The sequence below is a fragment of the Poromitra crassiceps genome (assembly GCF_964638095.1).
Source record: "Poromitra crassiceps genome assembly, chromosome: 5".
NCBI lineage: Eukaryota > Metazoa > Chordata > Actinopteri > Beryciformes > Melamphaidae > Poromitra > Poromitra crassiceps.
Genome location: NC_139642.1, coordinates 59024770 through 59046059, shown reverse-complemented (window position 1 = coordinate 59046059; position 21290 = coordinate 59024770). Strand labels below are relative to the sequence as shown.

The 21290-nt window shown below is 44.5% G+C and overlaps 1 protein-coding gene across 1 annotated transcript; it reads right to left on the bottom strand.

Moving 5' to 3' along the window:
• Window positions 1-2349: 2349 nt before the first annotated feature.
• On the bottom strand, window positions 2350-20459 carry LOC310776646 (neuronal tyrosine-phosphorylated phosphoinositide-3-kinase adapter 2-like; the record flags this gene model as incomplete). The annotated part of the gene is made up of 7 exons (XM_083636819.1): window positions 2350-2556; window positions 10836-10936; window positions 11118-11132; window positions 12157-12263; window positions 17605-18676; window positions 19562-19890; window positions 20257-20459. The coding sequence occupies 7 exons, from the start codon at window positions 20457-20459 to the stop codon at window positions 2350-2352; spliced, it is 2034 nt and encodes a 677-aa protein (XP_083492945.1).
• Between the last annotated feature and the right edge of the window lie 831 nt (window positions 20460-21290).

Below are 21290 nucleotides of genomic sequence, written 5' to 3'. Positions count from 1 at the left end.
CATTTTATGCTTTATTGACAGATATCGTGAGAGAAGGACACAGAGGTGTGGGAGAGAGACAGAGAGAGAGAGAGGAAGAGAGAAGAACATGCAACAAAAGCAACTGCTGCAGGAAGTTCTCGCAGCTCAAAACAAATGACACAAAGAAATATAAAAACGTATTTATTTCTCTCATAACAGTTTCCAAGGAAAGAAACAGAACAACCCCTTTTTTACCCCCCCCCCCCACCCGACAGTTTCAACAAAAATAGACTCAAACACTCTCAGTGCAATAAGAGACAATAACTGGCACTCCACTCTCATGTCTTCTGTTCCCACAGTGCAAACATACAGTATTCACAAAAAAGATATTTACACATCCCTAGATTAGATCGGCTTCAGTTGATCCAGAGCCAGTGACTAAATGGAATGGTCGTATGACAGCAGGTTGGGTTAGGGTTAGTTTAAAGACCCCCTTCAGTCAGTTGTTCTACCTGTGTAACGCTTGGTGTTCCATGAGTGCGCGCCGTATAGTCGCACATTACCATTTACGCCAAAGAACTTACATTGATAAGAACCGAAGACTAATAGCTTGTTCCACTGCAGCATCATGACTGCAGCGCTGTTGCCTTCATCAACTCATTCCCCGCCATTAGGGTTGGACGATGTCTACCAACTTGAATCATCACAATGTCCAGGGTCAAAAAAGAATGATGGACGATGGCATCGTCGTCGCGCGCGCGTGCGCGGGGGGTGGGGAGGGGTTTCGTCATGCCATTTTTTTTTTTTTATAGCAGCTGGTAGGCTGTAGCAGTATTATATGTCACCCCCCCCCTTATATCAGCTTTTATAGCAGTATTAAATGTCTAAAGATTTCCATTGTACATGCATTTCATCCATCAAAGTCCCAGTTAAAACATTTTTTCCTACCTCAATATTTACGTTCATCACTGCAGGCGTCCTGAGCCTGGCGGAAAACACTATGATAACAAACATACTGTAGCTAACAGTTAGCTAACGCCAGAGGCTATGTGCTGTATACTGTATTTACTCTCTATCACACGTCAGACCATTATTGTGTCTGACGCCATCACCTCTTTTTACAACAGCTTTTGTTGTTGTTGTTGTTGTTGTTTTTACTTTGAGCGAACAGTATGGCTAATCATGACTCACCAACACATGAAATATCTTAAAAATGACTAAATACACTGGAGGGGGGCTTTAAGCTGATGTTTAGGATTCTTCACATGATGCTAAATGCTACCACAGCAATTTACCTTGAATGGATGGAAATGTATGAAAGAGGTTTGTGTGTGTTCGCTCTAGCTATTTTATCTCTACAAACGCATACAGCGCTAAATAAACTATTTCAATTCAACTCAGACATAAATCATGTAGAAATTTGCAATTTGACCTGCTCTGTTTTAGTCAAATTTATTCCTTTGCATATTTCTGTTTGTTTTTGTCTAGGTCACCCATACAGTATCTGGAAACCTGTGACATATATAACATTCATTATAAATGATCCTATTATTTATTATATCTCATGTATTTATCATTCCTCTATTCATGTGTTTTCTATAAAATCTCTTTATACCCCTGTCTCTATCTGTCCTCCATAAAATCTCTCTATTCATTTAAGCTCTATAAAACTCCCAGTTTGAGGTAAAGACTCACAAACACCAGCTTTGGTCTTTAAGGCAAAGGAGGGATCATGTCAGAAAGTGACTGTATGAGCAATTATCTATTCAAGGTATATTTGTCCTACATATTTCTGAGTGTGAACTTTGACCCCATCTAGAGTCACAGCAAGCAATCCATGAAGGAGGAGGAGATCAACTTCAGTTTACAGAAAAGTTCTAGGCCTACTTCTGCTTTGACATTGTCCTAATTGGGGTGGGCGGGGGTGGGGTGGGGTGGGGGGGGGGGGGTCGAACTGACAAACAACATGCCTGAAGATACTCAATTTAAAATAGTCTTTTATCACAATAATAAAAAATATTTTTAAATTAGATTCATTTGTTATATAAAAACTCGCTGACATTTTCAACATACTTTTCCCCACACAGATGTGTCATAGCAACAACCAAGAGTTTACAGCCGTGTGAGCGTGTGTGTGTGTGTGTGTGTGTGTGTGTGTGTGTGTGTGTGTTTGTGTGTGCGCGCGTGCGTGTGTGTGTCTCAGACACTACATGACTGTCAAGACTTTAGAAGTGCTAAGCAGACAAATCTTCCATGATTAAAATAGAAAAAAAGTAGGCTACAAAGACAAGCTGTGTGTGTGTGTGTGTGTGTGTGTGTGTGTGTGTGTCTGTGTGTGTCTGTGTGTGTGTGTGTGTGTGTGTGTGCATGTGCGTGTGTGTGTGTGCGTCATATGGCCGTGTTCCACAGGGCCTGGGCAGTGTAGGGCGGAGGCTGCCTCTTCTTCCGCAGGGGCGGGGCTTGAGCTGTGATGTCACACAGGGGCGGGGCTTGAGCTGTGATGTCACACAGGTTCCTCCTCTTGATCTCTCCACAGAGAACTCTCTTCTTCTCGATCATCTCCATCATGGTCACATCGCCACACGCCCACGGCATCTGAGGACCACAGGTCAACATCAATCTCTGTCTACCTGCTGAGTCCATGGCACATAACATCACGGGCCCTATCTTCCCAAAAGCGCTAATTTAGCGTTTGCGCTCGTTTAACGCCACGCGCAAGGCAAATTAGGGGCGGACACAAGCGCATGCCTGTGATAATTGTACTGGGCATTGGCTGCCACAAGCCAAAGCAGGCATTTCAGCGCTAAAATGTGGTGATAGATGGCATTATGCTATCGTCCGCAGCGCACAATTACTTTGCGCTAAGAGCTTTGAAAAGGACCTCTTACGCGCAAATACCTCACTGTGCTGGGTTGCGCACCATAATCTCTGTGCAGCGCAACGCAGTGCAAGTGAAATCCCTTTTGGATATGTCATTACGCACAGCCTTGCCATGCCAGGACATCAAATTATGCTGCTAAAATTGGGTATTAGCAGATAATTCAGTGAGGCAATCAACATATTTAGGGGCTGTTTTAACTTAGAAATCAGGGAGGTCACATCTACCAAACAATTATATCACTTTTAAACAGTTACATTTCTTCTCATTACAAGTATGCTCCCGTGAGGTGGGGATGCTTTTTTTTGCTGCTGGGCGGGGGAGCAAAACTCGGCAGAACACCTAGCGGACGGCGCAAGGCGGAGTGGGTACGGTAGCGCAGTCGGTAGCGCTGTCGCCTCACAGTTAGAAGGTCCTGAGTTCGATTCTCGCCTGGGACACTGTGAGCGCTGTGGTTGTGTTCCCCCCCATATCTTCAGTGCCTACTGCCCAGGTGGGTTATCTCGTCGTAAGGGCCTTTCTCTCTGTGTGGAGTTTGCATGTTCTCCCCGTACCCCCCAGGGGGTTCCTCCGTATATAACCCCCCGACTAAAAACATGCAGAAGATCAGATCGTCATCGTCATCCGACCAGTGACGACAACACCCGAAGTTGGTCCCCGGGCGCTGTACGAGAAAGCGACCACTGCTCCTGGCCTGCCCCTCGGAGGAAAGGACATGCCTGGATGGGTTAAATGCAGAGGACACTTTTCACCGGCCACCGTCAGCATGAGTGTGTTGTGGCCGCATGCATGTGTTGTGGTGTTCGTGTGACAATAAAAGACGGGCTTGTCCGTTACGAGAGGTACGAGAGGTTCCCTGCCTTAAGGCACGCGCAAACAGGTGCGCAAGCGCTATTAGGGGATAGCGCCTGTCGGAAGATAGGGCCCCACATCTTTAAAGGGACAGCTCACCCTAAAATCCAAAATACATATTTTTCCTCTCACCTGTAGCCTACTGATATTTATCAATCTAGATTGTTTATTTTTTTTTAATTGTTGTTGTTTTTTCCACACATAACAAAACACTACAACACTATGACAACACAATACATCGTTACACCAACAAAGAAAAGAAAAGACAAAAACCAGAAACAACACAAAAAGCACATAGAAAAACAATAATGAAAAACAGCTCAATCCGGTAGGACCCCCTCAACATCGATCAATGTCCCACTCCTCACTTGAGGAGACCCGAATGCAGCTACCATCCCTTCCAAAAGAAATGGGCCTCTCACTATGTTAAAAAATAAATTCAAATCAAGTCTGTTTGGGAACTAGCTTTAAAAATAAACATTTCCCCCGTAAAACAATTGTGTTTACTATCTGGAGGGTGTTTTCGTCCAGAACGCCCAACAAAATATTTATGGGTGTGAATTCAAAACAAAACCCAAGTGGCCTTAACCAATCCTGGACTTTGGTCCACAAGCTTGCCACATAATAATAGTAATAGTAAAAAAGCAAATGCAGGTGGTCTTCCGCGAATCGATGATTCTGATGATGATGAAGTGATGATTGCAATAACAAATCTGTTAAGTTGTTTTTTAGTAGCAGTAATTTTATAAAACATTTTCAATTGGAAGATTCTGGAATAGGAATCAATTGATTTATAAATTGTTCTGAATTTGTTTTTTCCAAGGTCTCAAAGTATTACATTAATTTTCGCAGTACCCGATCTGCTCTTTAAAATGAATTTATAAATCAATTTATTTATCTTTATCCTACATATCCACTTCTGAGAACTAGTAGTAGGTGCACACTTTCTGTCTGCACCCACACTTTTTTCATTTCCGTTTCCAACTCATTTGGATAGCTGAAAGCACTTGAGTCAAATTAAACATATCACAAATCTGACCATACATACTGCAAAATTGTCCGTGTGAAAGAAAGTCACCTATGCCATCTAGTATAACATTTATGAAAATGACACTTCTGAGTTCATCCATATGACCTGATTTTGGATATCTTCTGGATTATCTGGAGGGTAATACTGGAAAATCAATATTTGATAGTATTCCTTCAAATAGCCATTCACAGTGTTGAGGGTTTAATCGAAAAAAGGGAAACAATTTACTGTCAAAGAATAAGTGAACCGAGCAGTTTTGTCTTGTTCTCCAGAGAGTGTTATGGTACATTTTATTAATCCAAGAAGCTTTTAAGGATGAATTCATTGCTGCAATTTCTCTTTATGTAATCCACCATTTTCATATGAATTATATATGTATTGCCTTTTAATCTTGTCAGGCTTATTATTCCAAAGAATAATGTCAAGATTTTCTGTTCAAAACATTTAAAGAAGGACGCCTCTGGGGAGGGAAGTGCCATTAGGAGATAAATGAACTGAGCAATTACAAGAGTATTAATCAATGTTACCTTTCCTTGTAGTGACAGAATTTTGCTTCTCCAAGGTTGTAAAACTTTTTCCATTCTTCATTTTCCGTGCATAGTTTATCTTAACTAGATCTTTTAGATTATTTGGAATATGAATTCCCAAAACATCTACCGAGCCATTTCAATCATGAGAGACCAGTCGGTAATATTTGACAAGCAAGCTTTATTCACAAATAGCATGGCAACTAATTTTGGCGTAATGACTCCGTGGTAAGATGACCCTCTTCTTGTGGTGAGAGAGGAGGGCATGTGCTCAGTCTAGGATAGAGAAATCCTCCCCGTAGGGAATTCTTCAGGAGTCAAGACGTTGGCGGTGGACTGGGGAGGTGGGTGGGGCGAAACACAGCTCCAGAGAAGACGATCAGCCCAGGTACAGCCACCACCGAGGTGAACGATCAGGGAGAGCATGATGACGCGCTGACCATGGCTGAATAAACTGCCACGTCATAGGCTCAGCAGCGACGTCATGACGGACGTCATATTGATAGGGGCTGATTGGCTATTGAGGATGGGGCGATGAGTCACGCGACACGCGACGTCATAACAGACATCACACTTGACTTATGTTGAGAGCTGATTGCTATTGTGATATGAGGTAACGTGACTGGTCAGTGGTCACCATCTTGAAACCCGGTTGACACCAACATTAGTCCACTTAACTGGAGCTGTGCACCCTATCGCTACTGTATGTTCTGCTGCTTATGTTATGTCTCTCTCTGTCAGTAGTGCTTTTGTCTGCAGGACTGTGACTGTACTAGTGCTGTGTTGTCCTGTTGCTGAACCGTAAGACAATCTGCTTTATTACTGTCCATGTCTCTGTCCAGCTGATGTCGGTACAGTATGTGTTTTATCTTTACTATGATTGATATGCCTTAGTGCGTATCTATTGTTTTTAAACTTGTGTTTTGATTTTAGGATGCCAACTTCACACCTGGGCAGGGACTGCAGATGGAAACTAGCCTCCTGGCTAATTCTGGCATATTTATGGTGTGTTTAACATGCACTGTTTATTGATATGCACTGTCCCTCTGAAATAAATAAATAATACATAAATGAATGAAATTAAACTATAGTTTCACTCAAGGTGGCCAGAAACAGCCAAAGACTCACAAAATAAATAGTTAAACTAGGCAGAGAACAAAAGTTGGCAGAAGAACCAAATACTTACCAAAAATAGACTCTTTGACACAAGCAAAAAGACTTCCGTTTTCAATATTTCATTTATCGAGATGAAAATATCATTTGTTACGATAACTCCGCGAAATAAAATGCACTGTTTATTTTCTGCGGGGAATTCCTTGACAGCGATTAGCATTGGCTCATTGAGTGTATAAGGTTCCTAGCTCTTGTGTACTGTAGCACGTATAAGGGTCCCTGCTACAGCCACTACACTGTGACAATCACCTTGGCTCTCCCCAACCACAACCTTGGGGTAACTCACATTTTGCAATGGCAGAGATGATTTGTGTGACTGTGCTGTGGTGATGTTGCATCATGTGTTGACAGCTCAACCCATTGTTACCTGATGCAGCATTTGCGTGTATATCCCTCATTTGTGTGCGTATCCCTTTAAGACCGCGAACCGCGTTAGCGCGGTTCACGTCTTAAAGGGATACGCACACAAATGCTGCATCAGGTATCAATGGGTTAAGAAATGTGGCTTTAAATATGGAACACTGTCCTTCATAACATCACCATGGTGGTACAGTATTGGCAACATAACCAGCATCACTATAGCAACAGTTATGCAGCAGGACTGTCTGTGGAGACAACATGGCTGAAAACTGGAAAGACCAAACTGTTTGCGGCTCTGGTCAGCTGATGTGGTTTGATGTTCTATGTGAGGATCAGAGCGTGAAAACAGACCTGAAAGGGTTAACCCTATACACACATGCTTGTGTCTGCCTGACAGACTAAACCAGTCAAAACAATCAGCCAGTAAACTGGATATTATGGAAAGATTCTCAGTGTTTGACGGGAAAGGAGTTGGGTGTGGGGTGGCAGCAGGCAGTGACAGACAGGTGGACAGACAGGTAGACAAACTGGTAGACAGACAGACAAACTGGTAGACCGACAGACAAACTGGTAGACCGACAGACAGACAAACTGGTAGAGAGACAGACAAACTGGTAGACCGACAGGCAGACAAACTGGTAGACAGACACACAGACAACCTGGCAGACAGACAGACACAACAAAATGCATTGTTTATTTTCTGCAGGGAATTCCTTGACAGCGATTAACATCTGCTGATTGAGTGTAAAGTTCGTAGCTCTTGTGTAGCACGTATAAGGGTCCCTGCTACAGCCACTATTGTTTAATTGTTTAATTGTTTAATCGTGTGTTGACTGTTTAATATGGAACACTTCATAACATCACCATGGTGATATTGGCAACATAATCATCATCACTATAGCAGCACAGGGTTTCTGCCATGCGGTTTCAGTAGCGGTGGCCCACCGCCCCTGAAACTTGACCGGCGCTGCTTAAAAAAATAAGAGGATGTCATGAAAAATGTCATTAAAAGTTACAATTAAATGACTCTGCATAAGCGTTTACTTTGAAAATCTGGATAGACGCCGGTCAGCCGAAGCCAAAGTCTTTACTATGCCCCACTCTGTCTCTGATTGGCATAGCCTGATAGTCTTATCCAGAGTGACTCTGGTCTTATCCAATCAGAACCAGCCCAGTAACAATGGGTACGTGTACTGTCCAATCAGAGGCAGAGTAGGACAGGCAATGCCTCGCTAAAAAAACAAAAAAACAAAAGAAAAATCTTTTGCGAGCGGGGGGAGATACAGTCGGACCACACTTTAACATAACATAACATAACATAACATAACATAACATAACATAAGATAACGTAACATAACATAACGTAACGTAATAACAACATAACATAACGTTAAACAGAACGAACAAACACAGAGAAGCGAAAAAGAACGAAAGGTAGACTAAACTTGGCGAAGTGTTAAGGCAGATTTTTACATTCCAACAATGCCTATGTGTTAAAGTATCCCTGGTTGCATTTTTAGCGGGTGGAGAAGGTGTTTAACACACAGCCTACTGCAGCCATTCAACCCCTAATGAAAAGTTGCTCGGAAGAACTGCTCGCTACAGTAGCTCTCTGCTGCACTACTCCAGTGTATAACTGCTAGCATAGCTTAGCTTAGCTCCGACCGCTGACATATCAACGTTTTAATGAACGTCTTATCCCGACCTCCAACGCTGTATGAGACGAGATTCGACACTTAACAGGTTATCAAGGTACTGTATGTATCAAACGGGAGACAGAGGTGTAGCCTTTATCAAGTTTATTTAACAACTGTTTACTTCCGCCTGTAATATTTCCCCCACATCGTATTTGCACACAAAGCCTACTCCTAGTACGCACCTATAATTACATAGTAGAATCCCAATATATCACCGATGTGGCATGTCAAAGTAAGTTTACATTCAGATAGTGTAAATCTGCTCATAGTGTTTAGAGCCAAAACGTAACTGGTGTCATCTCATCTCGTGTGTTTATTTGTTTATTAAAACAAATCCCCGTTAGCTGACGCCTAAATGACCGCTAGTCTTCCTGCGGGGTCCAAGACAATAATAGACATGTACATTACATAACAGACAATGTCAAAGAATACACACAAAACATCTATCACATAAGATAGAATACCCAAATAGAATATACTAAAAAAACACTTATCAGATAGAATACCCAAATAGAATATACTAAAAAACACTTATCAGATAGAATACCCAAATAGAATATACTAAAAAAAAACACGTATCACGTAAGATAGAATAGCCAAATAGAATAGTAAAAAACATGTATCACACATGTATCACATAAGAAAAAGAGAGAAGAAAACAAGAGATAAAAGCTAATTTAGAACCAGATAAAACAATGTAGCAAGGTCTGCAAGCACTCAAGCTAGCCTGCGGACTAACATTTTAGTGTGTGTGTGTGTGTGTGTGTGTGTGTGTGTGTGTGTGTGTGTGTGTGTGTGTGTGTGTGTGTGTGTGTGTGTGTGTGTGTGTGCATGTGTGTGTGTGTGCGTGCGTGCCTGTGTGCATGCATGTGTGTGTGTGTGTGTGTGTGTGTGCGTGCGTGCGTGCGTGCGTGTGTCTGTGTGTGTGTGTGTGTGTGTGTGTGTGTGTGTGTGTGTGTGTGTGTGTGTGAGAGAGAGAAAGTCACGTCTGGCAAACAAGTTGTACTTCTTTTTTGTTTGTGAATGTCATATATAACGAGCTGTGGAAGGGCTGTGCAGCACAAATTAAAGCAGTTTTTATATTATTATTATTATCATCATCATCAACTCCATACTCGATAAATTATCTTCTCTTCTCCCTGTCTTCAATACTCTCTGTCTTAACACAAAATATGGAGGAATCTCGTTTACTGATGCAATACTGTATGTGCCTAATTTTATATTTTGCATATTTGTGGAACAACCAAATCTAAAGGGAACTTCACTGTTGTCATTTAATTATAACCCTTTATTTAGTCATCTGTTGTTTTCTTAACAATATAATATTGTTATAAATTGACATATGTCCATATATCACTTTTTAATATTTTAAACCCCCATTTTATAAAATGGACTTTAAATCTCTTATTGTAACTATACCGCCTATTTTACTTATTCTATGCTTGTTTATAATTGTGTTGCCTCCTTATACCATTGGTCTTGGGTGAGCTTATTCTGTTGAGTGTATTGCATTAGCGGCCGTGCAGACCCAATGCGCTTATTTGAGCTGCCAGTGCCTTTCTGCAATTCATTCTCTATGGCAAGGGCACGCTAAGCACGCTCCTCTTTCAAGGAACGCACCTCGCATTTAAGCGCTTTTGGCGTCTAGTGTTTTTTGGCGGAGCGCCCTGGTTGTTTTTTTTCAACATTTGTAGGAAAAGCTCTGCCTGCTATTGGTCCGTGATCTGCAAGCTGCGCAATCACTGGACAGACGACCTGTCAATCACCCCCTTTTCTATCGTCTATTTTACTCCAAACGGGCAAGTTACATACAAAATGACCTCCATACAGTTGTTATGTATGTTATGTTCTTACTTGCCGCATGTTTTCAGGAAGAAGCAATTGCGGCGACCAATCAAATGAGTTCGGGGCGGGGTTTTCCCAGCCCAGACTAGGAAGAAATGTTGATCCAGGAACAACTGTTACTTGGTTAAATCAGTGCGTCTGTGCGTGGACAGACAGGTAGACAAACTGGTAGACAGACAAGTAGACAGACTGGTAGACAGACAAGTAGACAAACTGGTAGACAGACAGGTAGACAAACTGGTAGACAGACATGTAGACAAACTGGTAGACAGACAGGCAGACAACCTGGTAGACAGACAGGCAGACAACCTGCATGGTAGACAGACAGGCAGACAACCTGCATGGTAGACAGACAGGTAGACACACTGGTAGACAGACAGGCAGACAACCTGGTAGACAGACAGGCAGACAACCTGGTAGACATACAGGCAGACAACCTGGTAGACAGACAGGTAGACAAAATGACAGACAGCTCAGGGATCCACACAATCTCTGTCTCCGTGTGGAAGTACCTGGCTGAGGGCGGGGTGGGGCTGACGTTGGGGCGTCCCCCCAGGGGAAGGTACTCCTGAAGTGGAGGCTGATCGACCCAGTTTACACATGGCCTTGGACTCTGAAAAGAGAGCAGTTTTAAGATTCAAATATTAAAATGGTAAGATTAAGATTAAACCAGTTTAAACACAGAATTGGACTCTGCAGAGAGAGCAGGTTTAAGATTAAGATGAAAGCAGTTTACACACGGCCTTGGACTCTGCAGAGAGAGCAGGTTTAAGATTAAGATTAAATCAGTTTACCCACGGCCTTGGACTCTGCAGAGAGATCAAGTTTAAGATTAAGTTTAATATTAAAGGTCCCAATTCGTGCAGCTGTAACCTCTTAAAAACGTGTGTCTCTGGTCCATAAAACATGATTCTGGATTAATTTGTCGAAAATATAGCAACCCCGTTCGTTCTGACGGAGTTGTCACTTCCTCATCTCGTCGCTTCCCAAGAATGGTCTGTTTCTATAATATATTCAGAACTAACAGTTCCCATTGGCCGCTGAGGGAGAGCCCGCCCCAGGCTCCCAGCGGCCAATCAGATTAGCGTCCGTGGACCAGCACGCTAAGTTGTGTCCACAACTAACGTTAGCAACGAGCTATCGCTAACTTAACGGTTGCTATGCTAAAGAGGACATCTCAAAATGCCTAGACTTACCGAATGCACCTCCGCAGTTGCTGGATCACGTACAGTTGGCGTCGCTCCAGCTAGAAGTGTTAATTTTGTGGCTATAGACAAAATGGCGCAGGTAGCTTGTGTGAGAGAGACCGCGCGCAGTATGCTTAAGGACCCGAGTGACATCACATTAACCCGTCTGGGGGAACAGAGTGTAAGGGGCGTGGCTTGAAGGAGACTGCAGGGGGAAGCTGGATAGGGACAAATCCAACTCTGGCAGTTCTGAGGTTGTGACCACTCATTACAGGGAGGGATGACAGCAGTATATATGCATTTACAAGTAAAAACAGCTTTTGCACGGAATGGGACCTTTAAGATTAAGCCAGTTTACACATGGCCAGTTCACAAGAAGAGTGGGTAGTGCTGGGAGATAATGGAATTGTACAGAGTCCTCTCCCATCATAAGCAGAGAAGGAAATAAAATAAACCGTCCTAAGCTAACAAATAGCAGATTTCTAAACTGTATACATCAGGGAACATTAAACAAATGTACTATTCAATGAAAATAAGGTGATCTATTATTTAGTAGTGGAATGTGCTGCATAAGTTTGGACAAATGTGTTATTATATCGATAGGAATCCCAAATGATAAAAACGACACAATGGGGCCTGTGCTTACCTCCTCCTCCGGTAGGACTCACAGAGGACCTACCCATCCTACTGGAGGTGGGGCTTGACCATCCCTCCCATTCTCTCTCTCTGTCCTTACTGCCACGTCTGTCCTTACTGCCACGTCTGGGAAGAGAGCGGGAGTCTCCTGCAGAGACACAAGAAGAGCAACTTCACTTAAAGGTCCCATCTTGTGTAAAACAAGATGTCCTTGCTTCTTTGATGATACAGGACTTGGGCTATAAAAACATCATCATCAACGTCTCAAAACATATGGTGCTCAAATAAAGTCACACCGGCCATGTGAGGAAAAAGCGCCTCCAAACGAGTCGTTTTGACTTCTGTGATGTTGCAACATCACAAACACTCATTTAATTTGCCCACTTACATCTGGCCAACTGGATGTGGAAGACCAAACCTCGTTGTCTGTAGCATGGCTGTGTAGAATGTTTACAGAAAACAATCAACTGCACCAAAGATGGACCTATATGCCAACAGATCATCTTATCGAGAAGTCCCACAGAGGCTGGATTTGAGTTTTTCTTTTAAATATATATACAGTATATAATTTATAACCTTGTTTTAAAGACCCATGAGACAAAGGGGCTGGTTTTCATCAGAGACCTATACATAGATGATCTTCTGAAGAGGAAATTTGAGTTGCCCAACAGACACTGGCTCAGTTACCTACAAGTCAGAAATCATGTTCGATGCAAGATTCATGACTTTGTAGCGCTCCCCGATGAGCATGCTTTTTTTGGATGTTTTGCTGAGCCCTCCTCACTCAAAGCATCTCATTTCTAGATGTGTGTGTCTGCTTGACAACGGCGCCATGGCCTCTACTGAGAGGATTAGAGAAGCGTGGCAGGGGGAACTAGGTATTGAGTTATCTGACATTATATGGGATAGGAGTCTGTCTGTGATACAACTCTGCTCAGTTAATAGTAGACACCAGCTGATCCAATTTAAAGTCGTTCATTGTCTTCATTATTCTAAGCATAAGTTGCATATAAGATCTACAGTACCCTTCTGTCTCACCACTGTGTGACAGGTGTCAGGTGTGAGAGGCCACATTGTCTCATGCCTTTTGGTTCTGCCCTTCACTAACGGGATTATGGGCCCAAATATTTGACTGGTACCCTAAGGCCTACAAAATAACCCTTCAGTCGGAGGCAGAACTCGCCATCTTTGGCTGCTCGGAGAGCTCTCGGAACTGCCCTGCAGCTGTGCAACAGTCTCTGACAAAGGGGACAACTGTCGCCAAAAGACTTATTCTGAAGGAATGGAAGTCTCCCTCTTCACCTTCATTTCACTTGTGGTTAACGGACATGGGCTCTGTTATACAGATGGAGAGACTCAGCTTCCTGAGGACCAACTCACTCAAAAGGTTTTTAACTGTCTGGGACTCATTTCTGGCCTATCTTGACGAGGTCAGGGGCGACGGGTGACTCGCCCGGCTGGTTACTCATGGACCCCTTGCGTGGGGTCCCACACACAGCATCTCTTAGAAGCACATAAGCACCTTATGTGGCTGGTAGCACTACGTTGTAACATTGAATGTCCTTAGTATATATATGAATTTCCCTCTTTCTCCCTTTCTTTCTTTCTTTCTTTCTTTCTTTCTTTCTTTCTTTCTTTCTTTTCCTTTTTTCTCTGTGTCTGAGCCTGTTTTGGGTTGGCACCAGTGGCCAACCCCCCAGGCTTTCCTCTGATGACGCAGAAATGAAGTGAAAAGCTGTAGTTCCTCCAAAGGCCACTTGGGGTCGGGGCAGTAGGCATTCCCCCATGTTAAAATGCCCAACTTCCTAACAGGGTTAAACATCTTTCCAGTCAGGGGCAAAACACGGTTTTGGTCTATATAGTTAATTTCACCTTTTTACAACAACTGTAGGGCGGGCATTTTTTATATAACTCTCTCGTTTGGAGTAAAATAGATGATAGAAAAGGGGGTGATTGACAGATCGCCTGTCCAGTGATCGCACAGCTTGCCGATCACGGACCAATAGCAGGCGGAGCTGCGGCTCTGGGTACCCCCCCCCCCCCTCTCACGTGAACTGCGCAAGGACTCAACCCATTCCCTCCCACTCTGCTGACAAAAAAATCAAGATGGCGACGGCCAAGACTTCAACTCCAAACGGGAGACAAAATCAATGGCGTAGCTCTGTCCATATTTTTAGGTCAGTGGTGGTGGGTACCGATGATTTTCTCTGCAGTCCTGACTGTCCGTTGCAGTCTGTGCCTGTCCTGTTTAGTGGTAGACCTAAACAAGACAGATGACTGTGATGGCAGTCCTCTACTCTCCTCTCCCCTCTCTCCATTCCTCTTGTCTCCCTCCATGAGAAAGGGAGGGAGTCCTCTACTCTCCTCTACTCTCTCTCCATTCCTCTTGTCTCCCTCTTGACCCCACCCCTCCCCTTCCCCCCAGGCTGCCGACAGCATTAAGCAGATTGCTTTGCCAGCAGATGAAAGCTTTTCAATTATTTTAGCTTCAGAGACGAGCTGCCTGCGGATAGACTGCCGGACTAAAGCATGAAGAGAGAGAGACATACAGTAACCAAGAGAGAGAGAGGGAGAGAGAGTGAGAGAGAGAGAGAGAGAGAGAGAGAGAGAGAGAGAGAGAGAGAGAGACAGAGAGAGAGAGAGAGAGAGAGACAGAAAGCACTAAGTGAGACACACCCCATATTCTCATTGTTGTTTCCTGGACCAGGAGTTGTGTCGCTTCCCTCGTAAGAAACGGTCAGATTTTGCGGCTGTTGTACAGCAGGGTTTTGCGGCTGTTGTACAGCAGGGTTTTGCGGCTGTTGTACAGCAGGGTTTTGCGGCTGTTGTACAGCAGGGTTTTGCGGCTGTTGTACAGCAGGGTTTTGCGGCTGTTGTACAGCAGGGTTTCGGAACCTTTTTTGCTTGTGACCCCATTGACATCACAAAAAACTATAGGGACCCCAGACGCGGAAAGGCGCCCTATAGTAGTAAACGGCACCCTATTATGGTAGTAAGATTGTAATTGTTCGAATGATTTCACTATAGTGACATCATCACTGATGACATCGCTGATGATGTCACTCAGTGTCTGATGACAGTCTGTGACATCAGTGAATTTGTTCATATAAAAATAGAAGACATTGAAAAGCTTCTCTTGTCACTAAAGTGTGATAAACCCTGGACGGATCAGCGGAAGTCTCTTGTGATTGAGACCCTCCGTCGCTGGAAGCTAGCTGACGTCGACGGTGGGTCTGACCACGTGAGACTAAGGCAGGGTAAACAATAGCCATGCGGGATGGGATGCCTGGCATTCTTGGTCCATATAAGGTGAATGATGTCACCAGAAATGAAGTTCTAACGGAGGTTCAACCAGGAAGACTATAATCTGCACTTTACGCTTCCTCAGTTCACTCTATCCCTTCAGCTCTGCTCACATGCTCAAAATAAACCTGTCAACTTACTTTACTTTATTGGTTTATTGTGACGGGACAATGCACATTAATGGACATGTTCAGAAATACAGAAGCCTCTATATACGAAAACATGTAAATATGCCGGAGTTAGCTAATGCTAATGCTAATGCTAACTTCCGGGCTTCATTGAATAATCAGCTGTTTGCCACCTGGTCTCTTTTACCCAATAGCATAGCGTCAGATCACCTCTCACCCCACATATCTCCATCGTAAGCCTATCACATTGCTTTTCACCCCTCATCGTAAGCCAATCACATGGCTGTTGTCCTCTTAAATATGCTTGTTTCTATCCCATTCACCCAGTTTGCAGACCCATCAGATTCTTCAGACTGAAGAGTCTCATCAGTCTCAGAAGGAGAGGCCTCACCATCACCACCAGTATCTAGACTATAACTGGCTGCTGCTCTGGGCTGATGCAGCTCTATCTCATTATCTCCCTGTGCTGTCTAAGCGCCAAAGACTATTAACGATACCTAATTCTCACCATATTCTCTGTAATGCATCATTCATTAGCTATTGTATTAAATATTATTCTATTCATTCACTGGTCTCTAGTCTCTCTCCTGATTGAACCTCAAACAGGTGTCTCCGCTGATGAGGCCAATCCAGTCTTGATCTAAAGTTCAAGTTAAAGCTATCCAGTAGTAGCGTTAGCCTAGTAGGCTACATGAGGGCGATTGAAGTGCTGGACATGTCATTTGACTCCAACAACTTGGTAGTTGGAAGTTTACCTGGAGTCCTGGGGCCGGTTGCACCAACTGGTCTTAACTATGCCTGGTCGTAACTCCTACGTCGGTCTTAGTTAAGACCATGGATTTACGCCTGTTGCACCAACACGGCTTACGTCTGGTCTTAACTATGCTGGTCGTAGCAATGCGCGTCCATGTGAATTGCCAGGGAATGCACCCTGATTGGATGATGTTGCAAAAAATGTGCCTCGCGACCTGCTTGGAGCACTGTGCCACTACGCTCTCTCAGCCACTACTGTAAAACACCCTCCCTCCTCCCACCCTCCCTCGCTCCGGGGGAAAAATGGCGGCGATTGAGCCAGAAAGACAGTCTGAATGAAATTGAATGTAACGTTCCCAATTCTATGTATTACATTCTAAAAAATGAACGGCAACATTTTGGAAGGCTAAGCCACGCAACTAGCTCGTTGTAATCTAACATCATGCTTCAAAAGATGGAGAACTGGCTGTGTTACGACGATGAGGGTAAGGACTCAAAACGGTCTCCGCTGATAAGACACGGAGATCTCTGTTACAGGCAGGCGCTACGCCTCCTCCTCACCAGGCATAACTCTTACGCCTGGGCGTAGTGAAAAGAAGGCTTAAGCCGTCTTGGTGCAACCGGCGTAGCTGTTAGGTCGTAAAGTTACGACTAACTTAACTTACGACCAGTGTAAGACCAGTTGGTGCAACTGGCCCCTGGACTGCAACGATCGCACGGACAGCAGCAGAAACAGTAAGTTCGTCTCACCAATGCGAGACTCGCTGCTTGATTTAACCCATTCATACCTGATGCAGCATTTGCGTGTATATCCCTCATTTAACGTGGTTCGCGGTCTTAAAGGGATACACACACAAATGCTGCATCAGGTATCAATGGGGTAAAAGGCAATACAGCGATGTGAAATGTCGGGTGCACGGCGGGCGTGGATCTATAAATAGTAGGAAATAATTTTCTGGGATGGATGGCGGGCGGATGCTTTATGCAAACACGTGGATAGGATGGCATGAAAGCTCATCCGTGCATCTCTACTGTGTGGGGGTAGGCCCAGCCGACGTCAAGAAAGTGACATAGATACAGTCGATCACGTTACTTCTGGTAACGTATGTGTGTGCATGGCCGTGGGGAAAAATGGGAGGATTTCCCCCACGCTGACCCAGTGACCACGCGTCTATGACGAGACACCGCCTGAATGTATCGGGGCCGTAGACCATGAAGCTAATCGTGACTCACACCGCCCGCCCGTCCACCTAGGCAATTTTATTATAGGATACTCACCCTCTCCATCTCTCTCCTTCCTCCCTCCTGATCCTTTCCGGAGCATCTGTCTCCCAGAGCTGAAGAGGTAGCTCATCTCCTCCAGAGGGCTGGTGGTTGACACGTTCTGCATGGAGCCGTGGGCTGAGGAGGAGTTTCTGATCTTAGCACCTCCTTCCTGGGCTGAGGAGGAGGAGGAGCGCGGCATGCTTCCTCCTGCCATCAGAGCTTCATACGGAGGAGGCCTCTTCAGACTGAGAGGAGTCAGACAGCGAGCCATGCTAACAGGGGAGGGGCATGCTGATTGGCTGCGGGGGTAACCATGACCACCATGGGAGGAGCTAGATGACCTATAGAGATTGGAGTGGAGGGGAGGAGCAGAGGAGCGGCCTGAGGAGGTGATGGTGTGAGTGGTGGGGATTTCTCTGTCTCGCTCCCTGTCTCTCTCCCTCTCTCGCTCCCTGTCTCTCTCCCTGTCTCTCTCTCTGTCTCTTTCCTTGCGGTGGTGCTTGGAGCTTGGTGGAGTTTCAGCGGGTGTGTCTTCAGACTTGCTGAAGCTGACATTGTCCAACACGGGTAGCTTGGTGACATCTAGAGGGGTCAGAGGTGACTCGTCAGAGTTTGGGGAGCACTGAGCTGGGGCGGGGGGGAAGACCAGGAGCGGAGGACGAGGAGTGAGGAGGTTGGGGAAGGGAGCAGGGATATCACACAGAGAGCCATGGCGAGTGGAGGAACGGCTGGATCCAGGCTCCATGTTGTCCCATCTGGAGTCATCTAACACGGGATACTTCATCTCCTCGTACACAGACTCACTCTGTTCATCTTCCAGAGGTTCTTGTCCTTTCAGCACTCTGGTCAGGACGATGCTTCCCACCATCTCAATGTAAACCGGCTCGTCATCGTCCGTATCTCTGGAGGTGGGACTTTGGCTCTGCGAGGAAGACTTCTTCCTTGGCAAGGATGACTTCTTGTTGCCATGGTTATAGATGTAGGACTCGTCCAAGGAGGCGCTGAGTTGGGTTTTGGGATTCCTTTTTGGTTTAGGAGGAGGCATTCTCTTGCACTCCTCGCTGTAGGGATGCCACTTACCTGCAAACATGCATAAGACAGCGATATTAGAGACATTTCCAGACTAGTAGATTATCAGGTGGCCTTCTGGTTTCTTCTCGCCAATTCTCAATGGCTTCCTTGTTTTCCTCGGGAGTACAAAAAAACTTTAACTGGCGATTTTTGACATTTGTTGTCTGCGCAGCCCCACCACACAACAGCTTTTAGCTATGTTTAATTCAAGGAAAATGACGCTGGTGTGTGGAAATGAATGGAGCTTTTCCCCCGTGATGGGCGTGGGCTATTTCATGCAGTGTCTCTATATAGACCTGTACAGTGTCCAATATAAAAGGCATTTTTTATAAGAATCGTCTTCCTCACTTTTTTTTTAACAACTGAACTTTTTTCTTTATTTGACTGAGAGTTTTTCTTGATCTCTGCAACATTGATTTGGCAAAAAAGAAAGAAAGAAAAGAAAAAAAGCTTTGGTCTAGCAAAATACTCTTGTAATGTTGCTCGTAGCTTAAGGTAGAAACATTTCTCTGGGGGGTAGCTTCAATTTAGCTGAACTTCATTTAACGTAGAGTAACTGGTAGCTTATATCACTACATATTCCAAGAAGCTTGTCTATGGACTGGAGCCACATTTATGCATAAAGGGAGAGCTCGATCAAACATAAGCACGAGCGTATTATATTGTTTCACACGCACATATATGAACTCATACTCACGCAATCTAAGTCCCGCATGCGTGCGCCATACTTGCGCAACACTGCATACGCTACGCATAGCCTACAAATGGTTCACTTACCAACAATATTATTTGCTGTACCACAGACTTCTGTAGACAACTTCTGCTGTCTATGGAATATCAATTTAAGTGAAGGGTTCATTCTTGCTTGTTAAATTGGTTAATTAAGTGACTCACCCTCAGCCTGGTCCTGGGGCTCTTTGGTGACCCCTGAACCTCCGTTAACCGTTTCAGTGCTGGTGCTGAGTTTGGTGTTGGGGTCCCGCTTGGGTTTAGGGGGGGGTTGTTTTCGGTTGTGGTTGGTGTCGTCGTCGTCGTCAGCTCCGCCCACTGAGTAGAGTGACTGATCGGCTCCGCCCACTGAGTGGAGTGACTGAGAGCGGACACTGAAGCCCTGATTGGGGGGGGGTGTCCGGTCCTGGTGGGCGGGCAGCGTCATGAAACCCAACCTGTAATGTTTCCCAGAATACGCCCTCTCCATTGACCTGGAAACATCTTCACCAATCCTGGAAGGGGAAAATATTCCATGTTAGCGTGACCTTACCTTTACAAAATATTCTGAAGACCAAGATAATTACATAACCCTACCATCACAAAGCAATACTATTTACCATCATAACCAATGATACAAAAAAGAGAAGAAAATAACAAAGTATTTCCCCCCGATGATTAGTACCTACCTACATGAAGCAAAGGGGCCGGTGCCTGGATTGGGGCTTATATAGCCTGGGGCCAATCGGGATGCCCAGGGGAAGTGATTCACCCACAGGTGAACTGATTATGTGTCTTAAAGAGCTCTTGTTATGATTTGGCACTATACTATATAAATATATAATTGATTGAAATGTATTGATTGATCTCAAGATGTTTACCTCTTGATGGCTTCCTCTTGACGTCTCTTCTTCTGGTGTTGCTCCTGCAGATATTTCCAGTTGTTTTGGTTGCGGACGCGGTCGCTCTCCCTGGCGATGTCCGAGGCATTCTGGATCACGAGACCATCGTAGGTTCGAAGCCCACTGTCCTCCACGTACTGAAAAAACCTCCTGAAGGAAGATGTCTCTTCCTTGGAGGTCATGACTCCTCAAAGAACTGAGCACAGGAGAGAGACAAGAAGAGAAGTCTTATTCTCATTTGCTCTCATTTGCTTAAAGGGGTACGCCAACCTTTTCACCCATTTGCCATATCGCCCATACATAAGCAAGATACACAATGCCTTTGCCATCACTCTCAGTACAGTATACAGTGAGCTACAGTCGTCCAGTTAGTTGGTATCGCCAATGAATTGGGGGAAACGGTACAGCCGTTCAAAGTCACCAAAAACAGACATTTCTAAGAGTGCCAAAAAGCTCTATACATTTTGTGACTCGGGTAGTCACTACACAATGAAATAATAGTTACGTGAAATGTAATTTTCATAGTAAATCCCCATACCGAGTTACTTCCTTGTTTGCCTGTACACAGCGCATGCACTGTACGCAGCGCATGCACTGTACGCCTGGCGGCCATGTTTAGAAAACAGTTCCGGCTATCTATTTACCTTTAAAAAAAATATTATATATATATATATATATATATATACTGTGTGTATATATTATCCTGTGTGTATATATATATATACATATATATATACACACATACACACACACACACGCACGCACGCGCGCACGCACGCACGCGCGCACGCACACACACACACACACACACACACAAACACACACACACACACACACACTATGTGTTCTTTCTCTGTGTCTCTCTGTCACATTCCCCTTCCCCACCCCCTCTCTCTCCCAGCTGCATTCTAAAAATGGAATGGGCTGGTAACCTAGCAACAGCAGCATCTCTCAAAGGAGCATGACGTAATGCTTCCTGGTCCAAGGTTAAGGAGAGGATAGGAGACAAAGAG